Source organism: Haemaphysalis longicornis, unplaced genomic scaffold (genome assembly GCF_048455015.1).
Source record: "Haemaphysalis longicornis isolate Haplotype H1 unplaced genomic scaffold, Haemaphysalis longicornis Haplotype H1 scaffold_1, whole genome shotgun sequence".
Lineage (NCBI taxonomy): Eukaryota > Metazoa > Arthropoda > Arachnida > Ixodida > Ixodidae > Haemaphysalis > Haemaphysalis longicornis.
Window position 1 is genome coordinate 249,512,668 of NW_027526203.1, and position 20,663 is coordinate 249,533,330.

Consider the following 20,663-nt stretch of genomic DNA (forward strand, 5'->3'; position numbering starts at 1 on the left):
AACGCATTGAGGATGATAAATTACAGCGCCAACCATGCCATAAGTTGTGGTTTGGCCACTGAGAGTCCGCGCGAAACATTTTTCGGGTCCAAAGGAGACTTTCCCCTCGGGCACTATAGTTCCCTCTGTTCAAAGAATCGTACCGTCAACGACCGAACCCCTTCATGACCAGTCCTATTGTTGCCCACCACCGCCCCCTCGTTTTGCAAGGCATACATACAATGCTGCATGTGGGGGCGCGCAAGGGCTGCTGCCCCTCTCACTACCCGCAAAGGAAGTGAATCAAAAGCCTGTTTTGTGTCTACTATTCTGGCGTGAGGCTGCCTGGTATTTTCCTCTTCTGTGTCTCATCTGTACAGGGCGCAAAAAGGAACATCACAGAACAGCAAAAGGTGCTCTATACTTGCGGCTGGGAAACTGGATTTGCAAGTCAAATGAAGTTTATCTCAAATATACAAGAAAACAACCTTTTTAATTTTCAGTAAGCATGATAAAGTCAAAAATTATTTCACGTAACCGATGTAATCATGAGGTACATAAACAATTTATTAACAAAAAGGAATACTGTGGAGATTGCTAAAATTTTTACGTCGATGTCACATTTGCACTTCAAATGGTCTGCTATCGAAGCAGAATACCTTAAAATGTCAGAGCTCATAGGTATACCAATGTGGCGAAGTAACACCCATTAGATGATCTGGTAGAATTGTGACGAACTCGTAACTACTGCAGTGAAAGCCAGAGCTGCCCTGTGCATGATTTATTCAAGTGTCAAATAGCAGGCCTTTCCTTTCTCACGGAGGCAAGCTTTTCGGGGGGCGAAAAGAGGAATGGGCGACTGCACATTTTCGTGTTATTTCCCTTTATCACTACTGGTGAAAAATAAAAGGAATGAAAATTCCGTGGACGGTCAGAAGAAGAACACGACTATTGTACGTGTTTATCGCCCCCCCTTTTTTTTCCTCAAGCAGGAGCGATATTTTTTCAGTGTCTGCGGAGTTTCACGTTATTTTGTTTCAGAAAGTATAAAACAGTATAACAGTATAAAAGTATAACAGGAAGAATACAGGAACGCCAGTACCTAGCCTGCTTAGTATAAAGATAGCCACACTTGCTTCAACTATGACAAGATGGTTATTTGTAGCCCCCATGAAAGTACCAAACTAATTTTTTTCATTTCTCACATTGCCTTTTGAGTCTGCAACCACAGAACACAGCCTCTGGGGATCATGATCAAGAGTCTTGTGGTGATCAAAGTTGGGTGATGAAGGCCACAACCTTTTTTTCTTGATTTGAAATATGCAGTCATCCTCACAAGCTTCGTCTTGCACAGCACCCTGGAATTTCATCTGTAGAGATTTGGCTTGTTTGCCACTTTATTACATAAAGACCACACAATGAAATGAGAAATTTATTCAAGAAAACATTAGTACACTTACGTATTACAGTGGACTGCCTTACTTGTAGCATGGCTTTACACTGCCAACACTGTAGTCAAAGTCAAAGGCAAACATTCTGAATAGATGAAGTTTTCTTTACCCTGTTTTACTAATGCTTATAAGGCAGATAAAAAATGTAAAAAAAAAGTCATCCACTGTGATAAAGTGGATGTGTGATTGGTGAAAGTGAACTGACTATGACTGAGCCATGCCCGCGATGCTGGTGAACCGGTATTGAACAGCACTGGGTGGCACTCCTTGAGAAGCTACGGGGGTCACTGCGCAGACCATGATTTTTGAGAGCCTTTACTTTCTGCCAGCCCCAGCTGCTCTGCCAGGCTTTGGCACTCGTTTTCGCGGGACCTGCACAGGCATAGTTACACAAAGTTAGGCACACTGCAATTCAGACTTCAATGCTGCAGCATCCAGGTGTGGCTATGTAATGTGCCAAGCTTGAAGTTGCAACAGTGTTGTCAGAAAACTAGCCTAATGGTTAAAGTGTACAGCGCTAACCAATAAGTAACCAGCTAAAGTTGGTGCTAAAGCTTGAATAAACACCACAATTACTTCATGTGAAAACAAATGCTTATCTCCATTAAATGCCAGTGATGTCCGAAGTTGGTGCTAAAAAGGTTGACTATAAAGTTCGAGAGACTAAAGTGATGTGCTAGCATACCCGGTGCTGGTAAAAGGTTGAGAAAAGCTCAATCTTTGTGATTACATAATGGCGCGCTTAAGTGAACTGACAAATGTATGGAGTCAATTCGATATCAACTGAGCTCCTCCTCTAAGAACCTTCCTCTGTGCTTGAAGCCTGTTTTGCATCTGCTCTGCCCATTAACAGAGAGAGAATACAGTGAATGCTAGAAGCCTGGTTATCCAAGCCATTTCGCGTAGCTTGCTACTCCACATGAAACAAAAACATGAGGGTCTGTGAAATAAAATAAATAAATAAAACTTGAGGTGATGCGTATGAATTTTCAAGCACATACACAGTTTTGCAGTGAAGTTAATCACAACACCTAATCACAATCACAGCAAGAACACCAACAGAGCCTTGATAGCCTGAACACATCTGCAGTGCAGTATCCTCAGTGCGCCGTTGAAGACCCAAGTGGAAAGCGTCATATGTGTTGCACTTGTAATATACGAGCACCACACTTTTAGTTAAAAATGTCTGGAATATGTTCGGTGCTCCCTGAAAAAATTCCTCTAGGAGCGTTTCGTTGAATTCTTTTTGTCTCCAGATAATGTGCTACCGGCGGTGTACATGTTCGAATAATAGATGTATTGTGATGTGAGTGTTAAATTGCTCACTTCATTTCGCCTCAGGACTATCCGACACCACATTTTAATTTAAAGAAATCAAATGTAGCGTTAATGTAACGACACGTTACAATACTCGAAGTGTAACTGGAACGCGTTCCTTTCTCAATATAGGAACTTGTAACGGGAACTCGTTTCAAAATTGGGAAGTAACGAGGAACGAGCTTTGGTTCCTTTTTTAGAGGAACGTGTACAACACTGCTTTAAGGTCAGAAGGGAGCAGCGAACTGCATTGACATGACAAGTTAATTTCTGTAGAACAGCATGAAAGTAAGTGTGAATCTCGCAGCCCTTTATGCCGTGGTATCACAGTATGAAGTAAAGAGTGGCGTGAAGGATGGCCTGTTAACTGACAAGATGGCAACTTGGAATTTTTCTGAGGGACATGAAATACAGAAGCATCTGTGCACACTATACCCCAGTAAATAAGAAAGAACCTGAATGTGCTACAATATACAGCTGTTGATTTGATGCACAAAACCCAAATTTTATCACATGATGCAACGCTGGCCTGTAATTTGTGAGCAAAACCTGCGGTAAATAGTGCAGTAACGTGCAAAACACCTGATTGACCATGTGGTGAAAACTAAGGAATACCTCTTCCCAAATTTTTAGTAATATCACTGGAGCTGTGACCGATCGGCTATCAGCGCCTTATCACAGTGCCCAGCGGAAACAGGCAAGTGTGTGCGCACACACATTTAACTAGTAAAGCAACACCCCCCTGCCTTTTGTACTTAGGGAAGCTGTTTCGCAAGCCCCCAAAAGTAGCTAAGTAGCGTGAACGTTCCTGACAAATGTGCAGGGCAAGTGATACCAGAGAAAAATCAAATAACTCTGGTTTCTTGTAAACAATGTCATCCAGATATCGTGGCAGGGGGAATCTCTCTCTCAAGGAAACAGCGTAACAGATGATGCTCACACAAGAGAAGGCTTTCGCATACCCTAGGTGGCGCCGTCATTCCAAGATCAGCTTGCACGGGCTCGCACATTAAAATCGGGCGCCATTTTCCCATAGGCGAAAATAGTTTTATTTATTTTTGGAACAAGCAGGTAAATACCGTCGTTGTTCGTGGTGTCAAACAAAATAGACCACAAAATACAGCCTTTGTGTGAAGTTCGAGCGCGAACCACGGAGCGGTTCACTCAGAAAAAAAAAAATTACATGTTCCAATTATCGTCGTAACACCCTGTACTCTAGTTATGCTGGCAGCCGCATAAAATAAAAATTATTTCAATTTCACGAAGCCGTGCTCGGTTTGCTTTTGTTGCTCCGTTTACCTTTTGTTACCGCATTGAGGTAGACGCGGTAGAGGATCGCCAACGAGAAAGGCATCGCCCACGACATTAGAAAACGGTTCCGAATTAAGACGAGCCCGCTTACCCTCCGTGCTTGTCCTGGTGCGTGCCTTGAACAAGTTGCATGAAAGATGGTCATCGTCGCTCCCGTCTCCGCTCGAGGCAGCTGCGTCAGCCATCTCAACGGCTGTCTCTCCCTCTCCGAGTTGGTGCTACATACAAAAGCGCCATCATGACCCTTAGGGACGTTGTTTGGGGCCGGCGCTTCCGCCAATCCAATATGTGGACACAACTTCAATGTCCCACGAATCACTGTATGGCTGCAAGTTGACAACACCTTTTTTGCACTCATAAATGCACCACATTTTGGAGAACATACGGACTTGGCCTTAGCCTTGGGTAGCGCGTGACCACTTTCTCCGGGATGGAACGCTCGATTTTCGGACCTAAATAGCTTGCGTTCCAAATTTGTGCCGACAAACGTTTAAACACGTGTTACTTAGAACAGAGCACGTGCCTCTGATGGTTGCCAGACGTTAAGACCCAAGCTCGGTATCAAGTGCGCGAATGCTGAACCAAAACTCGGAATTTAGGATATAAAACTATATGATAATTTAGTTGCTGTTATTCTCTTGGTTATTCCTGCTGCACTAAACAGCTGGTTTGCAGATGCTCGAGCGCAACTACTTTTGCTTGCCTGCTTTTGGCGTGCAAGTAATTTACAGCAACAATTTACAGTTAGAATCGTCTTTGGGCATATTTGGTTACCAGACCTGGACAGTCGGCGGGCAGTCCGAGGACTGCCGTCGGATCATAAGATTCTCGGAAAATCGAGCGTCGGAGTGCGTACCAGGTAGCCCGCAAACGGTCCGGTAACAATAATTAGAAGACTCATTTTCCGCCATCCATATTAAAGAAAAGTTGCGACCCTAACAAATCGAATTAACAGAATAACCTCAGTATGTCGTGCCAGACAGCAGGCAATATACCTCTGCGGTAAAAACAAACAAGAAACCTACTGACAAAGGACAGGAAAAGAGGAATTGAAAATTTGAAAACGGACGACAGATGACTCGGACGAACGATGGAATCCAAATAAGTATGCGGCATTATGGAGAACTTTTGTCAAAATAGAAGGAAGTGATCAGTCGTTTTTGGTGCACTGCAGAAAGCTCATCGGCAGGAGGAAATGATACCATATGTGTAACTAATTCGACAACGAAGCTTTCTGAATGAGAATTTGCATTTTTGTGATGTTTAAAAGCAAGGGTTCGAATAGTGAATGAGAAAAGTAAAGTCGAGGGAACTAAAATAAGGACAGCTGATTACACCACAAGGGCTAAAACAAGACTTCACAGGAATTACAAAGGGGCAATCATGAGACATGATCACTTGGTATCCCCTCTCTCGCATAACAGTCCCCACCATTCCAATCAATGCATTCACAACCTCTCATCAAGGGTGCCGTCAAGATCAAGTTGCACTTTCGCAACCACCATGGCGATCAAGCAACAGTGACGTACATGGATATGCCTCCATCTCCTCCCAAGATGCACGCAGGGTCACAGAAGTTCCTTCTGCCCACCCGCCCATGCAAAAGATACTCGGGTGTTCCCTCTGGCCTGTCTCTGGAGGATCACTGATGCAATCTTGTCCTTAATCACTCCTGGTAACCTTGTGATCCTCCCTTATACTCAGGATGCCCTTAGCTTGTTCAAGCAGCAGCTTATCCCCCTTGATATGCTGCATGCACTCCACACTCATTTGGCCAAACACTGGTACTAGTTATGTGCTCGCGTGTGTCCCTGGTCATGCAGGCACCCCAGACAACCAGCCAGACCATCAGCTCTTGCATGCTCCATCTCTATCGGGAGACTTGGAGACACCCTGCCCAGTCCCTTTCCACCTGCCCACACAGGTGCAGCAGTTCTTTCTACTTCGAAGCCACATTCTGCAAGACTTAGTCAGGGATAAGACTCTACCTTCTCCTTTCCACCGCTACCCCGGGCAGATTCTCGTCTCATCTGGAAGGTGCAGACAGCCTTGCTACCCCACACATATGTGGATTAGAAGGCCATCGCAGCCCTGCATGGTGCAACCAGTGTTCCGTGTTTCCCAAACGTTGCATGTTCTTTTGGAGCGCTCTGGTTCATAACCATCACTTTCAACCCATCTAAAAATTTCCCCCTTTCTTTTCTCTCCAACAGTGGTTCACGTTGCCAGAGGGAGTGGACCACGGGTGGCCTGGTGGTGAGCTTTGGTGGCTCACATTTGCCAGGTCCTCCCGTCTGCATAGCTAACTTTTCTATTTCTCTCCCAGAACCACTTTGGGGTGCTTTTTTTGTTCTATAAAGGTTATCAACAACAACTAATGAGTCACCCTTTGAATTGTAAAGACCCCTGCAAGGCTGGAAAAATGTGTCTAGATAGGCACAACAAATAGTTTTGCAGCATTTCTCTAAAAAAAGGTGCCAGTGGTGGCCTCCCATTCAAGGGGAATAGAGCACAGATTAGAGCACTGCACGGGCTTGATTTTAAGGCCCGAGCCCGACCCGGGCCCGTAACACCTAGCCCGGACCCGGGCATTCCCAAGTGAGCCTGGCCAGGACCCGGCCCGGGCCCGTCGTCTCAAGCCCAGGCCCGGCCTGGCCCGGTCATTTATTTTTGAGCCATGGGAGGGCCCCCGTGTGTGTAATTTGTTTATTATATTTGGTTCAGTGTCTTCGTAGCGGGCAATCAGATGGAGCATCTAGTCTGTACAAGCACGTCATGAACTGAAACGCAAAAAATAAGGGTTTAAAAGCGCACGTAGTTTAGCTTACACCGTCTGCAGTTCACGCCACATCGGCGTGAAAGTTCGTATTCTTACACGAGAGACACCATCACCTTTGATGACCAGGCTCTTGGCAACTTCACGTGGTTGTCTCGGACACAAGTTGGTATTGCTGAAATTTTTTGCTCCGCATTTGAATCCACGAGTATGTACGCGCGTTGAAATATTTTACCTGCAGTGGTTGCTAAGCGGTGGTGTTTGTCTAGCACGCGAGTTTGATTCCCAGCTATGGCAGCTGCATTTACATTGGTGCGACATATAAAAGACATGTACAGGCGGCCACAGAATAAACCAAACCAAGCGAGCGGTGCACGAAAACTATCGTCGCGACACCTTCCGGACCAGCGCCTGCTGTCGAGATAGTGGAGGGCGCATGTGTGTCCCTCCCTATAGTTTTTGCATGTCAGTTTCCTTGATTGCGGCTACAGCACTTCGTTCCTCTCGAATGCGACGTGCGGCGGCACCTTGAGAGGCGCGCCTACCGAGCGGCGTGATGCTTGGCAGCAGCCGGCAGCTTGCCCGCATGCGCTCATGCCGCGCAACTGTGCGTTCATCTGAGAATGTTTGTTCGGCGCTCTCTTTATCATTTTATTTACTGGAACGCAAACTCGTGTTGAAGAAAGGCTACGATAAAGATTCACACATGACTCAACCAGTGCTGGTCGTTATGAGATGAACACACAGTTGATATCAAGAACTGAAAACAGCGATGGTTTATTCGCTTCGGAAAAATATACCGAAATACACAATTGTGCGTTGTAAGTGAATTCCTATCGAAAAGAAATGAGGCGTTTCGTTCCATGTCACCCATTGGACAGTGATAGCTATAAAGTGTAGAAAGAAAGTAACTCGTCCTGCATGGCCATATTCGTGAAGAATGCGGTCCCCCGTTCCCATCCAGCAACGGAGGCACATCGTGCGGCTTTTCATCGAAGGGACTCTACTCAGCGGGAAATTTGCCGACTCACCGGGAGGTCTAAGACTTCTGTAAGCCGCATTATCCAAGCTTACCGCGATGATCAGGGCAGACTGGTTCAGTCATGTGTGAATCTTTATCGTAGCATTTCAACGCGAGTTTGCGTTGCAGTAAATAAAATGATAAAAAGAGCGCCTAACAAACATTATCAGATGAATGCACAGATACGCTGCATCAGCGCATGTCGCACACTTGCCACCTGGAAGAGGACCCTTGCCACCTGGAAGAGGAGATTGGAAAGCAGAAAAAATAGAGGACAGGAAAGATGGAGAAAGGAGACAGGAAAGCGAAAGAGTGGAGAGGGGGACAGGAAAGGGCGACTGGCTGATTCCCCCTCGGCCGGGTCAGTCCGGGGGTCAGTCCGGGGGTGCCGTCTACAAGAAGCGAGGGCCAAAGTGGCGTGTTGCCTCCACCAAGGGGCCCTAAGGTCCACAACAACCTCGGTGTCGGCTCAGCCACCAGGATCCCCTTTTCCCTGGACACGGCTAAGCCACGCACAGCCTAAAGCGTGGGTGGGTCCAACCCACATGGGCTTGGGGTCCGCGGTGTCGCCACTACCGTCACCTTGAACGTACAAGGTGCCCCTGCGGGGGCCATGTCTGTGGCCATTCCCAGTGTTGCCAAGCGAAGAAATTGACAGCTAAACTTTTCAATGAATGCCACCTATAAATATGACAGCTGAGTCCACATCACTGCTGGTTAACTAGAAATAGATGAACGAGAAGAGGGATAAGAGGGATAAGGAGATGTAGTCACGGCAGAAACAGACAATAAAGAATCTGTTTTTAGTAGTAATAGAACTAGCCTATGGCTGGCTAGCAGTGAGCATGTCAGGAAGCCAAACGAAAGACGTGTAGGCAGTAGACATCTCCAGAAGAGCTCAATAGGAAGTCAGTTTCATGGATACACCACACAAGGAAGCAACAGCCTGGACGACCCGAGTTGCTGACAGCTGTGAACATGGACTCTGTGATGTCATGCAAAAGATAATCCATCTCCCTGGGCTGGCATTTTTCAAATGCAGAGGCACCAACGTCCTTGGGGAGCATATCGATAAAAGTGTAACCACGTGTGGTGACAACAACATTATTGTGCATTCTCCCTCTGATCATTCTGCAGGACTTCCGAAACACTAATTCAGTGGATATGATCTCAGTCCCCTGAGTAGCCTGCAGGGGGCCATGCCCTGCACAGAAAGTACGTAACTTTTTCAATCTGACATGCTAAAGGAGCCTATGGCCAATGCACCAGCATTTACGACAGTACAGCGGTTACCAGAAAAAGGCTCCAAACAAAAGAGCGAAGACAAAGCTCTGAGGATCAGGACAGCACATTAGGAGAAAGTCGATGACCAATAACTCATTGTCACACCTGGCATTGTCAACTTGAGTGCACCTATGCACAGCTATTACACCAGCTGATGCAAACTGCTGAAGTGTGTCAGCAGATCTCCAGGGTATCTCCACATACCCACCGAAAACTATGCCATGTATATACAGAAGCTGTTGAGGCACAAATGGGCTCACTGGAAAAAATGCGAACAAGGGGCTCTAGAATGCACTTCCCAGTCTTAGAGCCTGCAGGTAATGCTTTTATACGAAGAGGTGGACATCCAATTTTATGCTACCGCACCATGCCCATTGGAAGAGCACACTGCACTTAATTGGGATCATTATTATGCCATATGGCTTTTCATTTTGTCATCATGAAAACCACAGGGATAGCGGCAACTGCTCACAAAGCATCCAGATCCTGCGGAGAAAGACCAGCTGACCAGGGGGAAACGCCTGACCGAGGGGCCGTGCCTGCTCGCCCAAGCTACACAAATTAGTGCCCTTCCGCTGGGTGAAGAAGGATGACCTGTGAAGCTGGAAGCGGTCCACAGAGTGCAAAAAACAAAACACGTTTGTTTGTAATTTGTGATGGAGCATACTTCCAAGCCAATTGAATGAACCTTCAAAGGACCCAAGCTTCGTTCCTGTGGACAAATATGGAGCTGCCTGTGTTCCTCCCCCGTCATAAGCATCTTACTGTTTGTGTAACACACCAACTCAATCCGCGCTACCACTAAGGACATTGGACAGGTCCCTTCAGGCCATTTAACGTCCGTGTGTAAACCTGGCGCCAGCACAACGGACATGCCATCCATCAGTACGGGCTTGAAACCTATAGCTGCGCGTGCATGCCCCCTTCCCCCTCCCAATATTCTCCACTACAAACCTGTCCATGCATAAACCGGCAAATGGTCATGAGCGCGTGCTTATAAGTGACAGATGCGGACCAAAATATGCCTCTGAAAGGCCTCAATCTGAAGGAGAGAGATTGGCTCATGGCAGTGTTCCAAGCGGGCAAGTTTCTGGAGAGATTTGCTACTACTCAACGAGCTGGAACTTGAGGCAGTAACGGCAGCGGCAGCAGCTTTCGCTTGTTTCCGCGCCCATTTGCGCTTCTGTTCGGGCTGATGCTTCTTCAATACTAGCTCTTCTTCCTCCAAACGAACAGTATGCATACGTCCCATAACGATTTAAAATATGGAGACCCTTGAACTCTATTCTTGCGTACAAACAAGTGGCTGTCCGTTTCCCTTCTCCTTCATAGGACCAGCACAACCAGCATTTCATCGGTAGCGGCATGAAGCCTAGCTGTGCGTGCACAACCCCCTTCCTTCCACCCCCAAACCGTGCACGCATAAACCAGCAACAGGTGATGGCGCACAATTAGGCGTGAAAGACACCTGCGAAAATGTCGCTCGGAAGGCCTTGACAGGCCTTGAAAATGTCGCTCGGAAGGCTTGACAGAGAGGCGGCGCTGGCGGTCATCGGCAGCGGAGGTGACGGCGCAGAAGACGAAAACGACAAGTTTTTGGTTTTTTTTCGTTTCTTTTTTGTTTGTGATAATGTTGCAGAAGTAGGACTCGACTTAATTAATAGAGGTTAGCAGGTAAAATAGCAGTTAGCGTGAGTTAACAGGAATATAGGTGTAACAAGTAGTAAAGCCACGTGGTAGCAGTTAGTGCTTTTTTTTTTCTTTGTTTTGTTTTAGCGCAGCGAAAGGGATGTTTTGAGAATTAGGAGCAACGTGGGTGACAGCACGGGGGCGACGCGACAGGCTTTTTTGGTGTTCGAGTGGAGAAAAAAAACAATTCTAAGCGGGCTTTGTTTGTGTGACGGGGCGACTTAGGCCTAGGGTTTGGCCGAACGATGGCCCCGAGGACTAGGGACGAAGACCAAGTGCAGTGCCAAGAGTGCCTGCGCTGGTGCTACTTGGGAGAGACGGAGTTTGAGCGTGTGGCCGACGCTAAGAAGGCGCCCTTTGAATGTAGGCCTTGCGAACGAACAAGACAAGGCTTCGAGCGCCTCGAGAAGCAGTGTAATGCTAGGGTGGAGGAGCTGGAGGGGTACCTGAGGGAGGAGAGAGAAGCGCGGATGGCTCTCAAGGCGCGGGTTGCCGAGCTCGACAAGGCGGGGCAGGTGAAGACCGCCCAGTTGCTGCGCACGATGGCCGAGCTGGACGAAGCGCGAGAAAGGCAGGCCCAGTTGGAAAAGCGGGTGGAAGAGCTTGCGACTCCGGCGGTAGGAGACGACGTGAGTGCGCGAGATCAGCACGATGAGCGGCACGCCGGCAAGAATGAAGAGCCACAGGGGGCGACTGATGCTGCGCGCAAGAGCAGTGTCCGTCAACGCAGAGCGGACTCGGGTCGCAAAGAAAGCACCGAGGCTTCGCCAGAAAGTGGTGGATCGCCAGCCAGGTCATTTGCTGTCGTGGTCAACCACAGTAGACCCCGAACACCCGCTAAAATACCGGCTAAAGACGAGAGGAGGCGCCAAGTCATCGTTGTCGGCGACTCCAACACGGGCAGGGTAAGAAGGTGATCAAGGGGAAGGTGGGAGACGACGAACGCGTGAAGGTGAGCAAGCTTCCCGGAAAAAGAGTAGGGGAAGTGATGGAACAAGCAAAGGGGCAACTGTGGGACAGAATGGAGGACCGCAGCTTGGTAGTGATAATGGGGGGTGTGAACGATGTGTTGCAGGGACACGGGGGAGGGTTCGCAAAGCAGATAGCGAAGGGTGTCAAAGAGCTGAGGGCGGTCTCGGAGGATGTGCAGACTGCGGTCTGCACGGTGCCGGAGGTACAGAAACAAGGGATCCACGAAGAAAGGGCGGTGGTTGCGGCAAACAGGGAACTTTGGACCCTGGGTAAAACGATGAATTTTGAGGTGGTCAACCTGAACCGGGACCTGGTCCGTGCAGGCCGCAACGGGGCGTTTGTGTTCGACGGCATACACCTCAGTAACCGTCTAGCTGAGCCTGTAGGGCACCGACTGGCAGCCCGCGCAGTGGCTTTTTTGGGGGGGCCCCGAAGGTTCAAGAAGAAGGCGGACTGAGTAGAGGAGGTAGCGAAAGGCAGGAAGGAGGGGGCATTGATGCACGGCGGCGGAAAAGTAAAGCAAAGAAAAGGAAAATAAACCGTGGAACTGAAATTAGTTATATAAACATGCAAGGCGGCCACAAGCAGGAAAAATGGATTGAGATACAAACCCAACTCGAGAAAGAAGAAATTGATGTGTACGCCCTGACTGAAACCCACCTGAGAGATATGGAGGAGCCACCAGTGATAGATGACTACGTATGGGTGGGGTGCAACAGGGCAGCGGGAGAAAGCAAAGGTGGGGGCGTGGGCATGTTGATTAGGCGAGGAGGGAATTGGCAAAGGGAGAATCAGGGCTGTAAGGAGCACTTATGGGTTTGTGAAATGGTGGGTGGAAAAAAGACACGGTGGGGAGTACGTGGCCTATCTGTGGACAGGGAATGACGCCAGAGAACAAAATAAAGAGTGGGTGGACTGCCTCAGGAAGGACAAAGAAATTTAAAGAATCCGGCGAGGTGATATTAGTAGGCGACTTAAATGCCCACATTGAGGATCTAGATGGATATACGGACTATAACGGCCCAATAGTTCTAGATATGTGTGAAGAACAGCAACTGGTAATAGTTAACTGGGAGCATAAATGCGACGGGCAGATAACGTGGCAAAGCGGCAAAAGACAGTCTTGCATAGACTACGGCCTGGTCTCAGAGCACACGTACGAGCGGTTGAACCAAATGATGATAGATGAAGAAGGAGAAAACAGCCTGGGCAGCGACCACAGGCGTATAATCCTGAAATTTGACAGTGGAGGGGCTAGGCAGGAAACACCGGAGGTTGGGCTCCCGAAATTGAGCGAGAAGCAGATAGCAGACATCGTCAATAGCATCGAAAGAGAATTAGAGGCCGAGCCCACGAAGGTGTGGGAATATGACGAGGTGGTGAGTTGTATACAGAAGGAAATATACAAAGTAAGGAAACAAAACCGCTGGAGGGGTAAAAGGAAACCACGAAGCTGGTGGGACAAGGAAATCAAACTGGCTATTGAAGAGCGACAACGGGCTTCTAGATTGCACAGAAAGGCAAAACAAATGGGGTATCAGGATGAAGAGGTGCAGTTACGGTGGAGCCGGTACCAAGAAAATAAATTTCAGGTGCAAAAACTAGTACAAGCAAAGATTAAAACTGCGAGTGAGAAATGGGTATCAGGTATACGTAAGAAGGATAAGAGCGCCCCCCAAAAATTCTGGAATCATTTAAAAGCATTGGGAACAACGACTAAAGAGGTGCAGACTCAGATACAGGACGGGGACGGTAACGTTCTCCTGGGGGACAGCGCATTAAAATACCTACATGGAGTCATAGCAAATACTTTCGGCCAAACACGCGAGATATTGTGACACATGTGGCCAATAGAAGAGCGACAGATAAAAAATTTAATATCGAATTTTTGGACTGGAAAAAGGCAGAACACAGTGTTCCCAAAAGTACGGCAACAGGACCGGATGGCATCCCAGTAGAGATTATCAACCATTTGGGACCAGCGGGAAAGACGCACTTGTATAGAGCCATCGAGCGCGCTATAAAATCCGAGAGGATTCCCACGCAACGGCGCGAAAGCAGAATGAGTTTGATTTATAAAGGCAAGGGAGAGAAGGACAAGGCGAGCTCTTACAGGCCGATTACAGTCACGTCAGTGCTCTATAGATTAGCTGTACAAGCCATCAAAGTCGAGTTGAAGTGGGTGGAAAGTAACGGTATTTTAGGGGAACTGCAAAATGGATTTAGGCCGGGTCGACGCTTAGAAGACAATATTTTCGTAATAACCCAGACCATCGAAATTTCGGCAGCACAGGGCAGACCAACATGGCTACTGTTTCTGGACATAAAGGGAGCCTATGACAACGTAGATAGGGGATTGCTGTGGCATATACTGGAAGAAGAGGGGATTGGGTCAGATTTTGTGGGGCTGCTAAGGGCAATATATGAGGATAACAAGGCGCATCTTACATGGGAAGGGCGTACAGGCACAGAGCCCGTATACATTCGAAGAGGTTTAAAGCAGGGGTGCCCCCTTTCGCCATTGCTGTTCACACTGTACATTAGAGGAATGGAAAGACGATTGGAGGAGAGTGGATTAGGCTTTGACTTGTCGTACCGAAGCAATGGAGAGTTGGTGGAGCAACGGATTCCGGGATTGATGTACGCGGACGATATAGTGTTGCTGGCAGATAATGCGGAAGACCTTCAAAAACTGGCCGACATTTGTGGTGATGAGGCAACGTACCTAGGCCTACATTTTAACCCACAGAAATCTGCAGTCATGGTGTTCAACGAGGAAGCTCATACAGCACCAATAAGAATTCAACAGGAGGCCATACCATTAGTAAATAAGTACAAATACTTGGGGATCTGGCTTAATGAAGGAAAAGGCTACCTGAATGCCCATGAAGAACACCTCAAACTGAAAGGGAGACAAAATGCAGCAGTAATGAAACATAGAGCACTTTGGGGATACAATAAGTACGAGGTAGTGCGAGGCATCTGGAAAGGGGTTATGGTGCCGGCGCTAACGTTCTCTAATGCCGTATTATGCTTAAAGTCCGATATTCTGTCGGGACTGGAGGTTAACCAAAAGGCAGTCGGCAGATTAGCACTGGGAGCTCACAGTAAGACTACAAATGAGGCGGTACAAGGCGATATTGGTTGGGCTTCATTTGAGGCGAGGGAAGCGCAAAGTAAGATACGTTTTGAGGAGCGGCTTAGACATTTAGATGAGAAGAACTGGGCAGCCAGAGTGCACAGGTACGTGTACCTTAAAAGTGTGGACACACAATGGCGGAAGAGGACGCGAAAGCTGGCGACTAAATATACCTTGACCGCGGCAAATAAACAAGGGGGGGGGGGGCAGTTAAAAAGCAAGTGAAGGAAACAGATGCGCATGTGGAAAGAGAGGATGGAAAAGAAGGGATCGCTGGGAATCTACAAAGCAAGCAAAAAAGAGATCCGGAAAGAGAACTTTTATGACAACAATAAAGGTAGTGCGTTGCTCTTTGAGGCGCGGGCTGGCTGCTTGGAGAACTTGAATTTACATGAGCAAATATTCGTCACAGGATGAGACGTGTTGTATGTGGCAGGGATAAAGAAACAGTCGACCACATAGTAATAGGATGCCAAAAGATTCAGCCGGATAGAATTGGGGGGAAAGTCCTACTTCCTGAGGCACTGGGCTTCGCAATTGATGGAAGCATTAACTGGTCAGCAGTAGGTATTACTAGTGTCACTAAATACGGTTATTTAGTGACACTAGGTATTACTAAGCAGCGGCTAGAGTATTGGTGGAAAAAAAGCAGGGAAGTCGATAAAATAACATCCCAGCCAGGGGTAGCGGCAGGGCAGAATTAAAAAGAACTCCGAGTTGAGGGATTAAATTTAAATTCAAACTACTAAGATAGGCTAGATGGCGCACGCCGTCACCCCGATTCAAAGGGGAGGACTTTAATCATCATCAAGCAGAAAAAGAGTTATAAGCTCACGCTGGAATTCCAACTGGGCAAGTTGCTCTTCAATCGGGAGGGATTCGCAGCTACTGGGCGAGGTAGAATTTGAGCGTAAGCGACGGCTGCTACACGCTCAGCGGCGGCCGCGGGTTTTGGTGGTTTTTACGCCCATCCGCGCTTCTGTTTACTCTTCGCAATCATCTGATAACGGCACTACCGCCGTCATCAGCCGACTGCGTAACATGTCAAAGATGTATCGGTGGAGACTAGGGGGGAAATAGTTTGAAAGAGGGGTCAGCGGTGGCGAGAAGCCCCGGAGCACTGCCGAGTAAATCGGCTTACCCGGAATGAAAACTGGGGGAGGGGGGTTGACATATACTGCTTCGCAGTAAAAAGCCGCGAGAAAAGAGCACTAAACGTGATCAAAATCCAGCGAAGCTAGTGCGGGGCACAAGACAGCTCACGTTTCACAGCCGTCAGGCCGCCAGAATGTTCCACTCGAACCAAGTGGCGCACCGATGGCCAGGCGAGGCCATCGCTGGAGATCTACAGCCCTGTCGTGCAAGTCACGATTCACTAGGCTCAGACACAATTTTCACGAGATGCGAAAACACCGAAAAGTCACTCTAGCTTAGATGATACAGCAGCAAGACAATCAAGGGCACAAAGCTGCGTCCTTTATGTACACGTCGTTGACAAGATGCCGACAAAAAGGGCGTAAATCGCGAAATACGGTGCACTTGCAAAAATATACTTACGCATGACTTCATCACCCACTCGGCGGTAGGCATCCAGCCGTAGGCATCCGGCGATAGGTATCCAGCTGGGGCGTGCGAGCGTACCATCCGCTGGCGCACCGCAGTTTCCCATGGTTTTTTGCTGTGCACTGGCTCCCAGAACGCACGAAACAGTTTGTAACTTGTCTTAGACGCATTCAAAACAATTTATGGCATACTATCCTTTCTGAACTTGGTCAAACTAAAACTATGTCAGTGCTGCAGTACTATGTGACACCATAGCAATACGATTAGGGAACCACCCGTGACGAATCTCGCGCGCTGTCACCGGAAGATCAGTTGACGTCATGCCAAATTTGAGAACTTGAAATCAAAGTCATTTACTTATACTATTGCATTTTTGTATAAAACATATGCAAATAAAATTTAAGTGGTAAGGTTGGTTAGTTTTGTATTATTACGGTGCCTAAGTTTTAAAAGAATTTTGTTTGTTTGTTTTGCTCTGTAATGACGCAGGGTGGTGTTAATGTAGTCAACCGCAGCAGGCAACCGATCTGACCGAACATGAACGGCACGGTCCAAGACTTTTGAGGGCTGTAGCCTCGCTGCCGTTACTTTTACTGCCCGCATAACGTCCGTGGAGTGTAATAGTAATGGGCAATATCTTACCAACGTTTCCGCTGAGCAGAGCGGCAACAACTTTCGTAAAACGAAAGCGGAAGCTGCCTGACGATTTCTCCGAAGAGGACCCGGAGGGGGCCTCGTCGCCAAAAAGGTGCTGTTAACCCCCATGCTCGATTAACGACACGCTGTTTTCGCCTGTTTTGTTTTTTTTCGCTGAGTCCCGGAAGTGTTGCCGAGTACGTCATGTCGTCGGGGTACGCCGAAGCATTACAAACGAGAGCGCTTCCGCGCAGACGGCACGCTTGTATGTATACAAAGCGTCCGTCGCTGCAGGCGCGTTATGGGTTTGGCGCCTCGGCGCGCTTTGGCACTTTCGCCAGCGGCTTTGAACGGCACCGTGTTTGTAGATAAACGGGTAGCTCTCTTTGGCGATTTTCAGCTTATCCTCGTAGAGCGGCTCAACGCCGTGACCTGGTTGGTGGCTGCGGGTGGCGATCTGCATCTCTTGGGCGTTGCAGCTCGGAAGTGGCTCACTGTCCCCAATATCGAGAGGGGACGAGTTCTCGTGCGTGCGCCGTGTTTTTAAGTTGCTTTCTCGAGGCGTGACTGACACGGTTGTGCCTTCCGTGCGCTTGTCTTGGGATCGGATCCGGGCCGATAATGCCGAGTCGGTGCCCGAGACGCGTGTGCGCCTGTCAGCAGCGGCGCTGCCGGCCCATCGTGATGATCGGCTCGGTACAGCGTCCCGCGGGCCCCGTCAGCGGCTTTCTGACGCTCATGCGGCATGTGACGCGTCCTCGCAGGAAGAAGCTCATGACCACGTCCCAGTACATCTACCGCACTCTGTTCCTCGAGGGCCAGAACAGCGACGTCACCATCGTCGCCCTGGGGATCGACTGGTGCCTGCACAAGGTCTACCTGTGTCAGGTACGTCTGAAGACGGCGAGAATAATGTTCAGCACGGTCATTTGTGGTTGACATACGCTGTATCGTTATTTTGTTATACCTCCCCTAGGTACCGGATTCCGTCTTACGGGCGCGCCGTAAAGCCGCCCCCTTACTACAGTGATAGGTTTTTGTTAACAAAAAAAGGAAACAAACTAAGTGCTTACTCAGTGCAAAACAAATTGATCTCTGTACCACTGACCTGTTGGCCAATTCGTGCTGCCTGGGCTTCAGTACTTGTGCTGAATGCTCATACACTCGTATTTTTCGGCGTGAAGGCCATTATTAGGATAGAAATGGGGCTCTCGAGGCTGCTGTTCCTGCATTTGTCGCTGGCGAGGAGGTTTGCACATGCTGGCCGAAGTCTAGAAGAGCAGCAAAGTTCCAATCTTGCTTTGTCACTGCGCGCGCATGCCCTTCTTACGTGCTCACGAGAACAGCAGGAGGTGCAGCTGCAGTGGAACGGCGTGTTCTAGAAACACTAAAAACCGCAGAGAAGAAAAATAATGCGAGACTCTTCTTGCTGTTGCTTATGCACATAATTATGCATTGCAACTGCACATGTTACTTGGATTTGTGTTACTCGTAGCGTTTTCTCTAAAAACATTGTAGCGTTGACACAAGAGAGCTTGCCGCCTGTTCATGCCACCTTTCTGCTCTAATGATATCCCACAGCAGTATATATATATATATATACTATATATATATATATATATATATATATATATATAGCGGGAAACAATTTCTTGGACACCGGTAAGTATAATGAAGAAAATGAAACACGTCGAAAGAGGATAGGTTTTAAGGCCGGTCCCCGGTCGAAACGTTAAAACCTATCCTCTTTCGACGTGTTTCATTTTCTTCATTATACTTACCGGTGTCCAAGAAATTGTTTCCCGCTATATATATATATATATATATATATATATATATATATATATATATTGCCTAACCTCTGTTCCAGAAGCAGCCATTGCAGCTGGAGTGGAAGGTGAACCTTTTTGTGGCCATGTAGCCAGTGTTGGAATGAATTAGCCAATACTTGCCTGCAGTGGTTCGGTGGTTAAGGCCTTGCACTACAGAGCACAAAGTCATGGGCACGATTCGGTGCATCTGTTTTTATAAGTGGTGCCGAAAACAAATTCCCATGTGCATGTTGAATTCCTGGTGCATGTTGAAGAACCCCAAGTGGCCTTAATTAATCCATAGCTTTGCACTATGGCACCTTACAGCTAGGGTACTACAGATTTAGCGTGCACAGCCCCGATTTTAAGCGCTAATCACATGGAGCAATTTTCGCAAGCGACGTGATGGGGTTCTGCAATCGCTCGCCGAGGCAACCAGATGAGAGCTATTGCGTGAGCGACGGCGAAACGCGATCTGCACAGCGCCCAATACGATTACTGAAGTACGCACGGCTGCAAGGTTTTTTTATGTGTGCATTTGTCACAAAAACGGGAAATGAGCGTTATCAGTAAGCAGAGGGTCGTACTTTTGTAGAATGTGCTGTGCCACCGCTCACCCCTTCCCCTCATTCTCTCCCTGAGCTGGAGTTGCGCACCTTATGGCTTTGCTATTGGCTAGTCACTGAGGCCACTTCCGGGAGGTGAAGGACTTCTTATGGCGACCCAGAACCGAGCGATTTGGTCCGCGGCAAAAAGTAGTTCGTCGCTAGTCTCGTCGCTCCCCAAATCGCTTGCAAAATCGCTCCATGTGGTTAGCGCTCTAGTGGAGCACCTTAGCCGTAGGCCTTAAAGGGACACTGAAGTGAATTTGTCAAGCTCCCGTTTTTGCTTGCACTGCGTAGACTGGCTCAAATTAGCACACTTTTCATCGTTTATCCGGTTGACAAATCGGTAATTATTTTACAAAGCGCGAAAGAAGAAAAACTACCATGCGCGGTTTGCGGCGGCCGCACCAACTAAAGCTGTGACGTTAGGAGGAGCCGCACCATGATTGGACGATGCCCAAGGTGAGCAACCAAACAAGTTTCGGTTTCGGTTCTGTAAAACACAATCGGTGGCGTTGTTGGATGGGCATTCTCAATAACTCAGTAATCATCGTACCGCGCTTCTGCCATGTTGTCAGCTGTAAAAATGCATAAAGATAAGCCTCCCAGGATGGCTTGGAATCGTAGCATTCACTAGCCGAGGCTTACGCAGTGCATGGACGCCCTCCGCGTACCCGCAGACGCCCAAATGTCATGCGCTTTTCCCCCATATTTGGAGCTTGCCTCACTCATGCCTGTACCGTAAAAAGCGTGTTCGCACCAGGCCAAGGGTCTGTTCATTCTGGCCTGTGCCCACTGCCCGCAAGCAGTCCGTGCTTATGGCAACAGCACGCCAACGAGAACTCGCTAGCGCGCCAGTGCCAGCCTGCGCGCGTTCTGTGAACTAGTTCGTGGAGCCATGAACGTTGCGGCCCAAAAAAAGGTGAACTCAATGTAGAAAACATCGGCAGAAAACGAAAAAATTAACTTACAAAAAAATAAAAGCACGTACCCGCGGGGACTCGAACTCGTGGCTTGCAAAACACTTGCGGCAACATACCTAGCGCCTCAGAGCACTCGGCTACGGAACGGGCTCTTCTGACCTCGGTAATGTAAGGTATATATTGTAC

At 48.2% G+C, this 20,663-nt stretch overlaps 2 protein-coding genes across 2 annotated transcripts in view; one reads left to right on the plus strand and one right to left on the minus strand.

Moving 5' to 3' along the window:
• Positions 1–1,398: 1,398 nt before the first annotated feature.
• On the minus strand, positions 1,399–16,800 carry LOC144143865 (uncharacterized). Its single transcript, XM_077675480.1, has 3 exons — positions 16,497–16,800; positions 4,150–4,276; positions 1,399–1,802 (listed from the first exon to the last, which is right to left on the minus strand). The coding sequence occupies exons 1-3, from the start codon at positions 16,581–16,583 to the stop codon at positions 1,588–1,590; spliced, it is 429 nt and encodes a 142-aa protein (XP_077531606.1). The 5' UTR covers positions 16,584–16,800; the 3' UTR covers positions 1,399–1,587.
• A 196-nt stretch (positions 16,801–16,996) lies between these two features.
• LOC144143882 (germ cell-less protein-like 1) overlaps positions 16,997–20,663 on the plus strand; it is a 76,047-nt gene continuing 72,380 nt past the window's right edge. The window contains exons 1-2 of the mRNA XM_077675481.1: positions 16,997–17,250; positions 17,903–18,026. Coding sequence (XP_077531607.1) covers positions 17,129–17,250; positions 17,903–18,026 — 246 coding nt within the window. The 5' untranslated portion in view covers positions 16,997–17,128. The remainder of the gene's footprint in view (positions 17,251–17,902; positions 18,027–20,663) is intronic.